A 15359-nucleotide genomic window follows, 5' to 3' on the forward strand; every position below is an offset into this window, starting at 1 on the left:
CATCCAGGTCACTGATGATGTTGAGCACTATGGGCCCCAGTATTGATCCTTGGGGTATTCTGGCCACTACCAGCTAGACACTGAGCTTTGATCACTGCCTCACTCCTACAAATTATATTTTATTCAAAGAATAATGTTATTTGTGGCTCAAAAAATGTATTTAAAGAATTGGATTCTCACTTGAGCAGGGCAGAGAGATTAGCCAAAGCATGTTGGCTTATGTTTGGGGTGACATTTGTACTTGTTATGAAGAGTGTAAAAGAGAATAAAACCTGTATACTTAAAAAGAAGCAGCAGGGAATCTACAGTATTCTTATAAGCAAATGCCTTTAGAGAATGAGCAGGTTTTTTGTTCCATATAAATTGTTTGGGTTTTTTATATCCAGAAGATTTAGTAATTTACTTTTTTTGGCAGTCAGTCTGTTTTTAGAGAATTTTTTAATCAGAAGTGTTAGCTTTGATTTTTAAGTCATAATCAAATGTGAGCGTAAGGCTATTTGTAGACTGTAATCTTGCTGTTTTTGCAGTATACTCATGGGAGAGCTGTTCATATAATATTTCTCCATCTCTGAACTGAGTTTTCTATTTTCAAGCTAGATTACGGTTCCTAAATACTCTGGAATTGTGCAGTAGTAACCATTGCACATCTCTGGCAGCAAGCTTCTAGCAATGCTATACTATTATAAACTCTACTTGGAGAAATAATGAAATGCTGTGGAAGGGTACAGAGAATTGTATAGATGTATTCAAAGTGAAGTGGCTTTCCAAGACTTATTTTTAGGAAAGTGTAGTGCTCCGAAGGTAGGTAGTGGCAGTGCAGTGAGACAACCAGCTTCTTGGGCAGGTAGAGAAGCAAGTGTCCCAGGTAGATTCTGGCTGTTGGATGCCCTTATTCAGTTTTCACCACTGAAATAATCAGCATGTGACTTCTGCAAACTTGTGATCAATCTGTTGCCTCTTGATGCGTCTTTCCCCTCCTATTTTCCTTCCTTTTCTAGGCTCTTGGGCACAGCTTACATTGAGATAGTATGTATCCTAGCGTGCTTTGTGGACTAGCTTATAGAGCTAATAGGAGCTTGTAGAAATCATTTTATGTCTTCTGAGCCCATGGAAGACTGCACACTGTCAAAAGACTTAGGCTGGGCTTTTGCTATACATCCCAAGAGCTTTCCAGTTGCTTGGAATGTAGAGATGCCTATTTGAAAATGGGGCTCACTTTTTACTTCCATTAATGATGGTTTATTTGCTGATGAGACTTTTCTCAGTGCATTTTATTTTGAAAATGAGTTGTTGTTATTCAATGCAATCACAAAATTCAAATATAGAAACTGATTCAGTCTGATAACGCTTAGTAGACAGGTTTATTTGAACTTAAGTTTCTAAGTGTTATCCTGTATAAACTTCAAAAATACATATTTTTTGAGTGAATAGATTATGTCCTGCTGCAAAAGCCATTTTATAAACTTCAGATACCTGGTGTATGTGGAGAGTATCTTTTCTAAATCACAAAAGTCCCCTCCCTGCCACCTGTATATGAATATTGCCATGAATATTTCAGCAGTGGGCATGTCACCCTCTTTTCTCATGGGTTTTCTACCCTTGGTCTTGCTTGAGCCTTGAAGAGTATCACTGAATACAGTTAGACTTCTGGCAATCCCTTTTTCAATTTCCATGGTATCTTACAGTCAGCTCTCTGGCTCGTTCACCTCTTTGCACTAGTAGCCTAGGCTATGGGTGTTTTAAATTACCTTGGCAATCAGGAAGTTCTGTCTGATACTTTAGTAGTTCTGTCTGATACTTTATATTACACTGATGCCAATAACTTGGACTAAAATCTTATGTTACTGTGGCACTAGCAGCCTGAAGCTGTCCAGCCCTTTAAAATCACTGTAACAGTGAGAAGTCAGTCTCTTCTAGACCAATCTGGTATAAAAATGGACGTAGAGGACTTCTGTTGTCCTCTGCCCTCAGTAACAGCCTTGTACTTTGTTGCCTCTGAGTTGCTCAGCAGTTCACCTTAGATAACAAGCTACTAAAAAAGGGTTCATCGTAACACTATCTGAAACTTTTCCAAACTGGTTTCCCTCCAGGAAATAGGGCCCTTCAGGCAATATCCTTGTGTCTGCTTTCAGGAAAGGTTAACTTAAATGAACCTATTCAGTCTCCTGTTCTAAAAATCCTTATCTGCACCTCTATTCATATATCTTGTTTTATTCTCCATAGCTGAAAGTGGAAGGGACGATGTGGCCTGGCACCTGTTGTTTACCATTAGTGAAGCATGCTCTGTCAAACTTGGGCCCGTATGTTACCAAGCCAGAACTGCAGCATTTTATGCCCTTTTTATAAAGGTGCAAAGGTTTGACAGTGAAGATTTGGCTCCTAGATCTGTGCTCACTTATAACCTAATTTAGGGAGGAAAGTTATTGGCCTAGTTGGGGCTGTTAAGCAAAATATTTGTACTTTTTGACTGTCCCTGCTGGAAAGCTCTTTTCCAATGAATTTTAGTAGAGTTACAAGGCATGTCTTTCTCTGGCCCAAACATATATGAGAATTATCAAATATTGGCAGGTTAGTGCAACTTTTAAATCACACAAAAGTGGAGTAGCTTCAAAAAAAGTCTGAAATTATCTGAGTTCTTTTGAAGGCAATATGCTTTTTTTTACTGATTTTTTTCTTTTTAATAAATATAGTATCACAATCTGTAGCAGTATTCCCAATCAGTGACCAATCAGTATTCCCAGAGCTCTGTCCTGTACAAAGCTTTCCCTGTCTTTACTGGTATGACTGCTTCTGTGATCAGAAATATGGATGAGACTGGAACTAAAAATTAAATGTGCAGAAGAGAAGCAGTTCTAAGAGGCATGAGTTGCGTTCAGGGAAAGAAAACTTTTTTTTTTTCCTTAATAGCTTTTTTTCAAAGCCTCTAAAGAATCCATTTGTAATAGTATCTAGGTGGCTTGCTTGGATCTTTCAAAAGTACCTACAAACATAATTCTCAAGTTGATGCAAGGTTTGGAAAGAACAAAGGGAGCTGAGGTTTGCTAGACTCTTACCTGTCAAAGTTAAACACATGGGCAAGGTTTTGGGGGCAGTTTGCTAGCGGAATTGCTCCACAAAGGTGAGAGAGGTGAGACTGGACTTGGTTTCTTCCTCCAGCCTGACTGCTGTCAAAATGCTGTTGCACCAGGTTGTGCGCTCATGCCCTGTGCGATAGCCTGCAATGCGTAACTTCAGTTTCAGGCGCTCTACTCTGCAGCATAGGCCTCACACTTAAAAAAGCGCTTAAAATCAGGGGAGGGGGACCAGTACGCCTTGCGCGCACACACACACGCACATACCCGCCCACCTACCATCCTTTCATCCTTTTTTTTTTTTTTTTTTCCTCTTCCTCCATTTTGCTGTTACAGAACTTGCTGCTCTTAATCACCATTTGTTCCACAAACCACAGGGCATTTTTGTGTCAGAGATGAGTGCTGAAACATTTGCTGAGCTGTGGATATGCTGAAAACACATGCAGAGAGTCAGTTCTGTAACACAGCAGATGGAACTGCGGGAAACTCTTCCTGGCCTGGAAGGGGAGGACGGTGGCATGGAACAGGGCAGGCTGGGAGCCAGGAGCGTCAGGTACAGAGTTTCTGGAGGAGCATTCCCACAATGTACTGGAAACATTCCCCCAAGGCAGTAGTGCGCCATCCCTTGGTGTGCCAGGCACAGGGATGTTTCTCTGCCAGGGAGGGTGTTCACTCGCCGGTGCAAGCATATTTTGAGATAGCATATTAGAGCAGTACAGGTGCCCTAGCAAAATGGCAACACTACTGGGTGGCCATTGGCAGAGAGGCAATTACTAAACCTTCTTGGTGTAAATTTAGTAGTCTTAGCTTGTAGTCTAGGTGATGATGAACGCAACAAAAGCACCCTTCTACTCCAGATTAAGTATTTTAAGGATTCAAGATAATTCTGACTTAGCTACTAAACTATTAATACTTTGTTTTTCTCTTCCCCTTTCCCATCCTCATCCTTTTCTTAGCTTTGCTGTTTGTGTTGAGCTTGAGGTTTAGAAATAGATGTAAACATTTTGTCTTGCAACTCGTGTTTGGGAGTAACACAGCATGCTTTGAATGCTTTACTTAAAGTTAATGCCTAACCTGCCTTAGAATGCAGATTTATTTCTCTGTCTTGGTGAATTATTAAAACTGGTCTAAGTTTCAAATCAGATTTCCAATTGTCTATATCAAGATAGCTAAAAAACGCCTGGGCATTTCTGATATTGGTGTGAACGTTCTTGTGCTCAATTTCTGTAGCAGTTGACAGCTTTAAAAACTGGAAGTTCAGTTCTCTTTTTCTAACTGCCTAAGGATTTTAAGGACTTCACTTTAAGGGTTTTGTTCTTGTTAAAGAGAGACCGGACTTCAGGGAAGTGCTAGAAATGCCTTAGGTTTGTTTTTTTTTGTGCAGTTGTGAAAAGAATTTTACTTCAGGCTCACCTTTCTTCACTGAGACAACAGCCATCTGATATTTGAGCTATATTGATAATTCTGAAATGGAAAATCCTACTATTTACAAATCAGGTAGTACTTTCAGTTTGGGTAATGAATCCTCAGCATGATATACTAGTACACAGTACAACCCTCTGAAGATAATTATTGGGTAAACTAACCTGCTTGGGGTTGGATCAGGCTGTTCCTGGAGTGTGTAATTTGGAGATCATGTGTTTTCTAGCAGTAAAAGGCAGTTGCAAATTGACCATTTATGCGTGTTCTCATTTTCAATTCCAAGAGAACTTTTTTTTTCCTCCCCAGATAGGGGGAAAAATTTCTGCTGAGTTATTCGAAATCAGAATGAAGAAACAGGGCTGTGCCTGATGCTCTCAACACTGCTGAAACAGCAAACAATTTCCAATCTATTAGCTATATCTCCTTTCATTTTTTCTTTGCTGTCCATGTATTTTTTGCTTGTTTCTTAGGCATAAGGTTGGTCCTGAAAGAAGTAATTCTTTGTAATAGTAATGTTGTCTGAAGCTACTAAACTTTCTGTATCTGTAGCGTGGAGGAGCAGAGCGCTCGTCACGCAGTAACACTGCCCGCATGATTTAGTTGACGCTACCACAGTGGTGGTGTTCTGGTTGTAGAGGCAGGTGCTGGTCATGGCTGTCCCAATCTAGCCTTTGGCTTCACCCCAGGGCAGAACCTCTCCAAATGGGCTAAAGCACTCATTAATGGTCAGGACATCAATTGTCATTTAATTTCACCGTGTGTTACAAAATTCCATAAACAGCTATGCACACTCACTCATATCCATGTGCTCAAGATTATAAAGATGCTAAGATGTACATTTTAGAGACTGGGATTTTTTTTACTGTCATTAAAAATGACAGATTTCTGTTGCATGCAAACTGCTCAAGCTGATTAGCATGGAAATGAATGTGCCTTAATCAGCTTGGAGTGAGGGAAGCTCAAAATTAATTTGATACATTAGTTTCACTTTAAAAACGTATTATAGCTGTTGCCACTAGCAACCATTATAGTCAAATATGAAAAATAGGCTCCCGTATAGCACCGTCTTTATGCCAGCTCATCACTTTCCAAAGGATTCTTTTTCCAAAGTACATTTTCCCTATTTTATCTTTACCCCACAAAGCAGGTTGGGGGAAGGGCAATCGAGAGAAATATACGAGGAGGGATTTCAAAGAACAACAACATGCTGACTTAAAACTTAACCCTGTGTTCACTATGGCACTGTGTGGTATCACACTGCTTAATACATTGAATCCAGCCTATAAAGAGATTATTTCATAGTCCTTGCCCTGTGGAGATCATTTCAGTGGCAACTGTGAATGACAAGAGAATTGCAGAGATACAGGAAAGCAAATGACATACTGTAATGATACAAAAAAGAATGTGTATAATTTTTTTTAAAAATTGTTTTTATGATAAAAAGGTACTAAATGAATTTGAGCTCTTCCTCCCCGGAAGACTGGGTATGATTTAATGGCTTTATAACTGTTTAGGGAGCTTTATGTTAAGTCATTTCTATTATACCTGAACTGAAGTAGAAAGAACTATTTTGGGAACTGTTAAATTAAAAAGAGTTGTTAAGTGTTCTATGAGTATATACATAGGGATGTGTGCATGTGCTTTGTTTTACAGAGTCATGCTAAGCATCCAACTGACCTGGCTAATCTGAAATTTACAGGGATAACGTATGTTGTTAGTCACACACTCTGTTTTCTGAACAAGCCAACTAGGCTGAAAAGCTGAATGAAGATTTTTATAGTTACACTGAGGTGAAATGAGACTCCCAATAAATGAAATGGCATATAAATATAAAAGTTTTTTAATGGTTAAATAATATTTCAATTGATGTGGTGAGCTAAATAGGCCTATGTGTACTCTGAGGGATGTTCTGCTCAGGAAGAAAAATGAGCAAAGTACAGAGAAGGGAGATTGTAGCTGGAATGACAAAGGGTGATGAAGCTGTGGTTGTTTTTATAGCAGTCAGTCAGGGTTTGGTGAGACTTCTAGTTGTCTGTGCTGAGAAGAGATGGGCTCTGGTAAATACTGTAGAAAAGAACTGGTAAGAGTTGGAAGCACTTTACAAAGTGAGAATTGCAATAGAAGGAAGGGAAGGAGGATGTTGTATATTAGTTTGTTCAACTTTGGGTGCCTGTGACATGAGGAAATAGTTGTTCCACCTCCCCAGAACACAAATGTGCAAGGGAGGAAAGGCTTGTGCCCCTGATTATCTCGACGGTATTTAGCCACTGAGTTGACAAGACGGGTTTCATCTTGTGTTAGTTCACGTCTGTAGTAGGTGTTTTCATGTGAACTAGTTACCTTCAGCCCCCTCCTTACCTTGGTCGAGGGAAAGAGGCGTAGTAAGAGGAGATGAACTATACCCTTAAAGTAAATGTCTAAAATAGGCCAGAGGAATTGCACTCCAGAAGGGCCTGTTTCTGTCCATTGACTATATATGGAGTGTGCCGTGAGGAGAGCAGATAGAGATGTCTCCATTGAAAGCACTTCAATTTGATCGGATGAATTCCTCTGGTGCTTTTTATGAACATTAGACTATCCATCAGTTCATTTAGTGCCGTCTCTAAAGTTTTAAGTACTACACCAGAGCCTACTCCTTTGAAATCTTGGCTGTCAGCTGGTGAAGTAGATAGAGAGCACTTTGTAAAAGAAAAGCATTCAGCATAATGCACATTAAGTCAGTAAGAGGCATCAGTGTGCCTCTGTGGGGACCAATGTATATACTTAAATATCAATAACATAGATAACTCTCGGCTTTTTTTGAACTGTTGTCCATTCTACCTGTCCCGAAGATGAGGTCATTCACATCGTTTTGAAAAACTGGTGTATTTTGAGGTAGAGCACAGTAAATTCATGTTCACTTCAATAAAGGGTAGACCCTTGAGAGCATCCCTATTGCATTAACAAGGCATTTCAAGGAAGCAGAATATCAAATTAATGTTTTGTGTTAAACACATTAATGTCTTTGTGTTTAATCTCTACTACAGCACGGAAACAGGAGGAGTGTAATACTTTAAACAGCTTCCTTTCTAGCGTTCCTCTTTTTTCACAAATGAACATTTAAAATTTGAAAGTGTGGGTGAGAATGCCTTAAGCATATTTCAGTGAATTGGGGGCAGCAGTAGTATGCAATTTTTAATATAAATGCTCGGTCGCCTTATAAAAAGTTTATAAAAAGCTCTGAAGAGAGCAGAGGGGAGTGCACTGAGAATCACTATTGAGCTGTGCCTCGTTGCAGCGTGTAAGAGCTTGTGGGGCTGTATTCCCTCTCGAAGTAGAGGGAGGACACACAGCCTTATAATGTGGTCTCAATATAAATTGATCTTTTGTAAAACACCTAATCTTTCTCTGCCTTGCTACCCTATAGATAAAAGGGCTTCAATAAAATTTGCTTATCTTGTTCTTTATTCAAGTCTTTTTTTAGATACGTTTGATAGGATCTGCCCTTGTATGACCCAATTGTTATTGGGTCCTTTAGACTTGAATGCAATAGATAAAACTAATCATTTTCTGAAATATTGCCTTTTATTTCATATCTATGGCTTATGTCTGTACACTTGGAAGCATCCAATATGATGCAGCTGTAGGTTTAGGACCCACATGAGAAGTACTGTCTACAGTTCCCAACAATTGCTTTCATATGTGTCTGTAAGCGTCCATTAAGTACAGCTGTATGTAGGGACAGGATTAAGAAACTCTAATCTTCACATATCCCATTAACACTATCTTGCAGAGTGAGCAGTTGACCGATGTGATGCAGGATTGATTGTGACTGTGTCTTTCCCATCACATTTGTGACTGCCTCCATCCTGGAACAGCTTGGTGATGTTTGAGAATAAGAAAGCGCTGCCTTGCCACATTGGAAAAAATGCAGTAAAAGAGTTGACTAATTTAAATCCATTGCAATACATTAAAAGTTGAAGTTAAAGCTCTATGTTCAGTTGTCTTGTTTGGTTTCGAATGAATATTTTGAGATATGTTGCTTTCTTTTCAAGACTTTAAAAACATTGTTAGTCTTTTTTTAAAACTGAGATGGGTTTCTAAGCAAAGTATTTCAAATTCTTAGTTTTGAAAATGTCACCACTTCTTCAGTGAAAGTTTCTCAATGAAAGGTAACAGAACTGAGGTGAATCTGTGAATTGTTTTGTTTGTCCTAAAAGTACTCCAGGTACCTTTACCTGTGCCTGAATTTTATTTTCAAAGAAATATTTAAAAAAAAAAAAAAACCACTAGCAAGCCTTCCAGCAACACATCAAGTAGAATTTTTTTCTGAATAGGCAAAACATCAGCTAAGGTGTTTCCCCATGAGCATTTGTTCAGAGATTGAAGAAAGAACGGTGAACTGAAGGTTTAAAGCTGTTAGGAGCTAATTTGCAGAAGTCAATGGGAAGCTACTTATAGCATCCTCAGTAGAAATTGGCTGTTTTATTGCGTACCGTATCCTGAGCTGCTTTTTCATAAGCTTCCTCCAAGCAGAAGATGGGTGTTAACAAAGCACTTGCTAACAGGAAAAATCTAGTAGTGTGTGTTACCTGAAACCTACCTACATCTACACTGTTCCTTCATGGATTTGAATGACTTTATAACAGTTTATGGTGTCCTTGTCTTTCTGAGTATCCCTGGCCCCAGGCTGTGTTTCTCTGCCGACTTCCTCCCAAGACAATGTTTCGTCTCCTTTCTTGGTTGCTTGCACCCTCCCGTTCAGTGAGAGAGGGAATAATGTGGTACTGAGGCACTGGTGGTCTTGTACAGAATGGAAGCTGCTTTCTGCATTAATCTGGTGAAGATACTGATAGCAAGAGACTGAGCAAGTTTGAGACTGAAGAGACCCTTCCATTTTTCAGTGTCAGTTTTTGCTGTCCCAAGAGCGAGGCTGCACAGAGAAGCTCCCAGAGATGGGTAAGTAGGTCTGCTGTATGACTGACACTGAACATTATGCAGCCCCTCTGTTGTGCCTGAACTTTTTATATTGCGTTTACATTGTACTGCCAAATAGTGAATGAGAAAAACTTTCTAAAGGTTCTAGGCACTCGGCAGCTTAAATAGCCTAAATCCGGATCCCCAGGGAAACAGTTTGAGCAGGAATATGAAGACTTGATCCTGTACCTGTAATGGTGTTATCTGAAACCTGACTTCTTTTTGCCTGTAGTATGCTTGGAAGAGAGAATCAGTCTGGAATAACTTGATTGTCTCTTTTCAAAAATATTCCTGAGTGTAGACAGACATAGAGATAACTTATGTTTAAACATTTCCAGTGACCCCTTTTGAGCTGCCCTCAAAGAACCTTTGTAAGCTGCACTGCAGTCTGATGAGTTAGCGAACACGTGAGCAAGTGGCGAATTTTGATGAAACTGGCATCTTGCTCACTTCGTAATTCATACTTGGGTGCATATCAAGGCAAAGCTTGCATCCTGATATTGCCGCGCTGAGCTCTGCAGTGAAAGCAGGGATATTCCACCAGGTGGTAATTACCAATAGTTGCACGCCACTGCAAAATATTTCTCCAAAGTAGTTTGTTCCGTCCCAGTGCTTTTTACTTTGAACTGCTCATTTGTCCAAGCATCTTTGTGAACTTGACTATTCCACCTCCCCTTCCAAGATATCACCTGGGGGAAGCTTCTGGTTAATGGTGTCCTGTGCTGTAATCTTCTGGTTATTCATGTAGACAGCCTATCAAATGCGTGAAAACGAACCACGGCTCTGATCAGCTTGCTAAGGGGATTAATGTCATCTAGTGCAGTGTATTGGTACCAAGTAGATTACAAGGAGTGGAAGAGGTTTGGAAGCTGGGGCGAGGGGAGGTTTGTAAAACCCCTCAGGAAATCAGTAGCCTTTTCAAGTTGCAAGTTTTCCAGCTAATGTACTGTGCACAGCAAAATGTGTTCTTCAGAGTTTGAGAATGAGCCTTGTGGAAGGGAGGAGGGGAATGAAGAGGATGCTTGCTATAAAACTTCCTTCTATAATAAATATCTGTAATGAAGCAACATTTCATGCTGAAATCTAATTTTAGTTTTCATCTCATTAGATCAAATGCACAAAAATTTAGTGTTTAAATCATACATCTAGTTTTTCTGTGATTTCTGTGGTCTTTTTGATTAGGGATGTAAAGACCTCAGCTAAGAGTGTTATTTTTTTGACAACTTTATCTGGCCAGGGCAGTAAAAGCATACTATGCGCACATTATGTATTATTTCAGACATTTCTGTTTGTATTATGGCATCCGATTGGTTTGACAGGTCTGGACTTTGAGAGATTGTTTTGTTTGAAGACAAAGTCAGCAGGTCTACATGATGTTCAGCTGCCAGGAAAAAACTGCCTGAGGTGTGCTACGAAGGTTTGTGCCCCTGTGCACTGGAGGGGTCCCTGAGGCTGGTAACGGGGGGCTGCATGGTCATGGGTCCCATCCCACCAGAAGAAGCTCAAAGTCTCTCTGGAGTTTGTGTCTTATGTTAAAAGTCCGTGTTGATTCTGTACTCCATTATTTAGTATTTTATCATGTGAAGTTAGTGTATGTTTAGGGTGTATGTGTACATATGTATGTGTATGTAGATATATATTTGTGTGTGTATATATTTGTCTACACATACGCACCTGTATGTATGAAAGAGGATAGAATGAGATGCAGGCTATATTCAGAACTGCTTTATGATTATAAACTGACACCTTTCATGCATGATGGGTTGGTTAGTATGTTGGCTTTTCACATTGGTAGTGAGGCTGGCCTCCTACAGTGCAAAGTGCTGTTTTCATTGCCAGGCAGTGCTTAATAAATCTATCTAATGGTATTAAGTACATTTTATGACCTACTCAACTTTTTCATCTGTTTTCAGCTTTTAGGAACAGGACAGTTGCTAGGTTTTTTTAGTTCACACGTGAATTTTAAGCCCAGGAATTTTTTCTTAGGAACCTTTTTCCCCTAACTGCTTCTCAAGTCTGGTCTTAAGAGGTGGTCAGCATGAACAAGACCACGGCTGTAAAGTAAAAGGCTGAGCAAGACAGCCCAGCTATTTTTTGGTCAGCGATAAACTGGCCAGGTGTATTAAAAAGCTTTGAAAGTTGCTCCTGCGGGATGTGGACTCTGAAAAATGTTATGTAAAAAAAATCTCTCTCTCTCCCCCCTCGTCTCCTCCCAACTTTCTCTCTGTTTTAGCAATAAAGCACACATCAGTTGTGTGTGGTGTGTGTGGTATTTTTTTTTTAATGTTGAGTGTATGTGGCTGAATTGAGATGTGGAAAAGTTTTCTCTAAAGCTCTGTTTAAGGGAATATAAAATAATTTGGAGCGTTGACTAAAATTGATGGGGAAAGGAGTTAAAGTTGTTTGTACAGATGGACTTAGAATGGAAATATTTAATCTACATGTGGGTATTTCCAGAATACCTCATGTGATTTGGTAATGTGATCCACCTTTTTTATGAATAAAAGGCATTTTAGGTGTCTCATCCAATTTAGTTACCTAGTACTGAATATTTTTCCACTTCTCCTTGGTGTAGACCACTGCAACTCTATTGAATGTCATGAATTTATGTCAAACTGCAACTGGTGTAAAATGAGAGAAAGATCAGGTTAAAGTATCTACCAAAAAAAATAAGAGTATTTAGATGTTATGGGGTCCTAGTCTTTGTTTTGGATCAGGAATCAAATAACATCACTGAGGGGATAGGTGGTGTTACAGCAGCCTGTAGCGAGAATGGGAGCTGAGGGAGAAGGAATGTTGCTTCTGATCTCAACTGGGCATGTGATCCCAGGCTGGTGTGAGGGTGGAAAGATGGGGCTGCAGGACGGGAAGTAAACCTAAGGAGGGAAGAAGGTAAGCCTGCAACATCTTCACCAAGCCACTGAAAATCAGAAATTCCTCAAACTGAATTATTTTCTGAACCTATTGCAGAAGGAAGGTCCTTCTGGATGGAGATGCATTGTAACAGCAGACAGGGACGCCTGCGCTGTTAATCTGTAAATTGCTGTGGTTGAAGAGAAAGCTCCATTTTCCAGTATTCTCAATATAATATCACTGATGTATGCCGAAGTGTATCACGCAGGAGGGGAAACTTTTAAAACCTTTCACATCTATTTGGTGTTCTCTTTTATCATTATTTGCTCATACTGTATGAAAATGCAGAATTCTTTTTAAAGCTGCTTTCTTTCTGAAATGGTTTGATACAGGTTTGGAAGCTTAGTTGTGGGATAAAGAAACTTTCCAGTAACTGCCCTTTTAATATTTCTAAATCTAGATTGTAACTGTCCCTCTGGAAAAAGCACGTGTGTGACTCGGCACATAAGACAATGATACATTTCTCTTTCCTCTCCAGAGTGTCTCCTCTACAGAAGTCTGAAATCGTAGACATGGTCAAGAAACATGTCAATGCCATAACACTTGCCATTGGGGATGGTGCCAACGACGTGGGAATGATCCAGACGGCTCATGTCGGCGTTGGGATCAGCGGGAATGAGGGCATGCAGGCAACCAATTGCTCAGATTATGCTATTGCACAGGTCAGAGGCACAGAAGAGCGACTGTTGTATCTCAATGATGGTGGCCTACAAGCTAGGAGCATCCCTGTTCCTTTCCTTCTTGAGGCAACTGTCTAAAACAGATACCTTGAATGCATTTGGGATGCTTTGTTTTGAGTCTATATTCTTTGGGGAGAAGCCTCATCCTCCCTTAAAGCTTCGGTTCCCTCCTTCGAGTTGTGGAACGTTTCAGCCTTTCAGCAGCCAGCGAGGGACACGTTTGCTTATGTGCAAGTGCTTTTCAGTATGATTTATTCATGCTCTTGTCTCTTACCATGAATAGGCATTTCAAACAGGTGTGTAAGAGTTTATCTGACTGTTGGGAAATTTTATTTTGAGGTGTTCTCTTCCTTTTCTCCCTTCAGATATCCAAGAATTAGTTAAAGTTCTAAAGAGCTGGCCAATATTTTCATTCCAGTATGTATTTTTGAGTGTTACTTGACTGAGCGCTCCCTAATTATCCCATCAAATACAGTAGTGATTACTTCAGCTAGAAAAGAGAGTAAAAGAGCCATCTCTCCTTGTTTCTTTAATGAAACAAAGATGTAGAATAAAGACATTAAAAGAAGCCTGAGAAATAAAAGGAATGCTTCACCTGCTGGAAATTCTGTGAATACTATTTGCAGCTAAGGTGCCATGCATGTGTCTTGGAGTGACCGCAGGGCAAGAACAGATGAGAGATGACAGGGAGTAGATGTGGTCCACTGGTTCCTGCGATGTGTGAGCGAGCAGTCAGTTGATTATGCCAGGCTATAGGCAGATTTTCCATGTCAATTGATATGAATTGATACATTTTTTGGTAGTTTCTGTGGAAGGTGAGGTTTTAAAAAGGCGTGAATACTCCTGTTCTTTGGACAGGTGACTGCTCATTGTGTTAACCCTGCTGTGAAGCAAAGTGCTAGTCTTGCATGGCTGCTCTACTGTGTTCTGTGGTCAGACAAAGCACACTGCATTTCAGGCTTGATTAACTCGGATCTTTCACCAAATATGTACTGAAGATTTTAGGCTGTTTCATCAAGGACTTATTCTGTCCTGAACAGTAGTATATTCCAAATATAGCATTATAAGAACTGCCATGATCACAAACTCTGTAGTATCTTACAATGTCTGTCTTGTTAGCTTCCACGGACTGTATATGCCTCTGCTGTGTAACTTGATGGAATATGCCTTACTGAGAGACTTCTTCAGATCACTTGTTAACTTTCATTTTAATAAGTAGACGTAAGCGGTGAGAGTTATGTCCATAGAGAGCCCTACACATTTAATTTGTCTGACATTGGTTTCAATAACGTTAAACCTGGTGAAGTCACTTTGCATTTATACAGTACTCTTGATTTAACAAAACTGGTGGGTTTTGATTTAATGTTAGAACGTGGGAAGTAAGTTGCTCTCGATTCAAATTCCTGTCTGAGAGTTACTGATAATAGCAAGGGATAATATTAGTTTAATATGAAGTAAAAGCTGGCCACACTAGCGTGGAGTTCTAACTTTGAAAAATGAGTAAATACCATGGAACAGCTTTTTTTTTTTTTTTTTTTTTTTCCTCCTCTATGGTTAACAGGCATAGCTTTGTGCTGTTTAGAGAAGATACAAAGGAGTCCCTCTTGTAAAGGGGCTAATAGTGTATGGTCATGTATGTTTCAAAAAAAGTATTCAAAAGAAAACCTCGATCTGCATGGTGTCCATTTCTTTCAGTGAGGACGTGTAACTCCCACTAAAGCGTTACTGTATATGCATGCCTTGAAGGCAGAGCAGGTTCTTGAGTAATTGAAAATGACCACTACAATGTAGTATCTCGGGTTCAAATGGTACTTCCAATGCAGCAGTGCCAGAAGGAAGCACTTACAGAAAAGGAAGTCTCTATATAGACTCATTAAGGATTCCAGTGGGAATCGAAGAATAAACCAAACAAAAATAAAAAGGAAACTTGCATCTGAATCTACTCTAAATAACTTCCACAAATACAAGGAACATCTGTTTGAATTGTCCTTTTCCCTTGAAATGTTATTACCCCAATGATCCATATTGAGAGAATTCCCAAAACAAAAAATTGAACTGCTTAGAGAGATAGCAGTGGATTTGAACAACTTTTGTTTTTGCTGCTTAGTGAAAGGCTTTATCATCTTAATCCAGAGAGCATCTAGTATCTAGGGAGTGTCACCTTTTTTATCTAGGGAAATAGAATAAAGAGCAATTAATGGTAGGATTTGTCTTGCTAAACTGCAGATGTCTGCAGTGTAGGGATCTGCATGTGGGAGAGTGGCCCTTTAGACTCAGTGCAGAGGCCATTGCTTTGGCTGTGTCCAACTGATGTATG

At 39.7% G+C, this 15359-nt stretch overlaps 1 protein-coding gene across 4 annotated transcripts in view; it reads left to right on the forward strand.

The window, feature by feature from the left end:
- Window positions 1-15359, forward strand: part of ATP8A2 (ATPase phospholipid transporting 8A2) — a 340878-nt gene that overhangs the window by 177792 nt on the left and 147727 nt on the right. For all 4 annotated transcript variants that reach the window (XM_068930206.1, XM_068930209.1, XM_068930207.1 and 1 more), the window contains exon 26: window positions 12841-13024. In XM_068930206.1, the coding sequence (XP_068786307.1) occupies window positions 12841-13024 (184 nt within the window). The remainder of the gene's footprint in view (window positions 1-12840; window positions 13025-15359) is intronic.

The sequence above is a fragment of the Struthio camelus genome, chromosome 1, assembly GCF_040807025.1.
Source record: "Struthio camelus isolate bStrCam1 chromosome 1, bStrCam1.hap1, whole genome shotgun sequence".
NCBI lineage: Eukaryota > Metazoa > Chordata > Aves > Struthioniformes > Struthionidae > Struthio > Struthio camelus.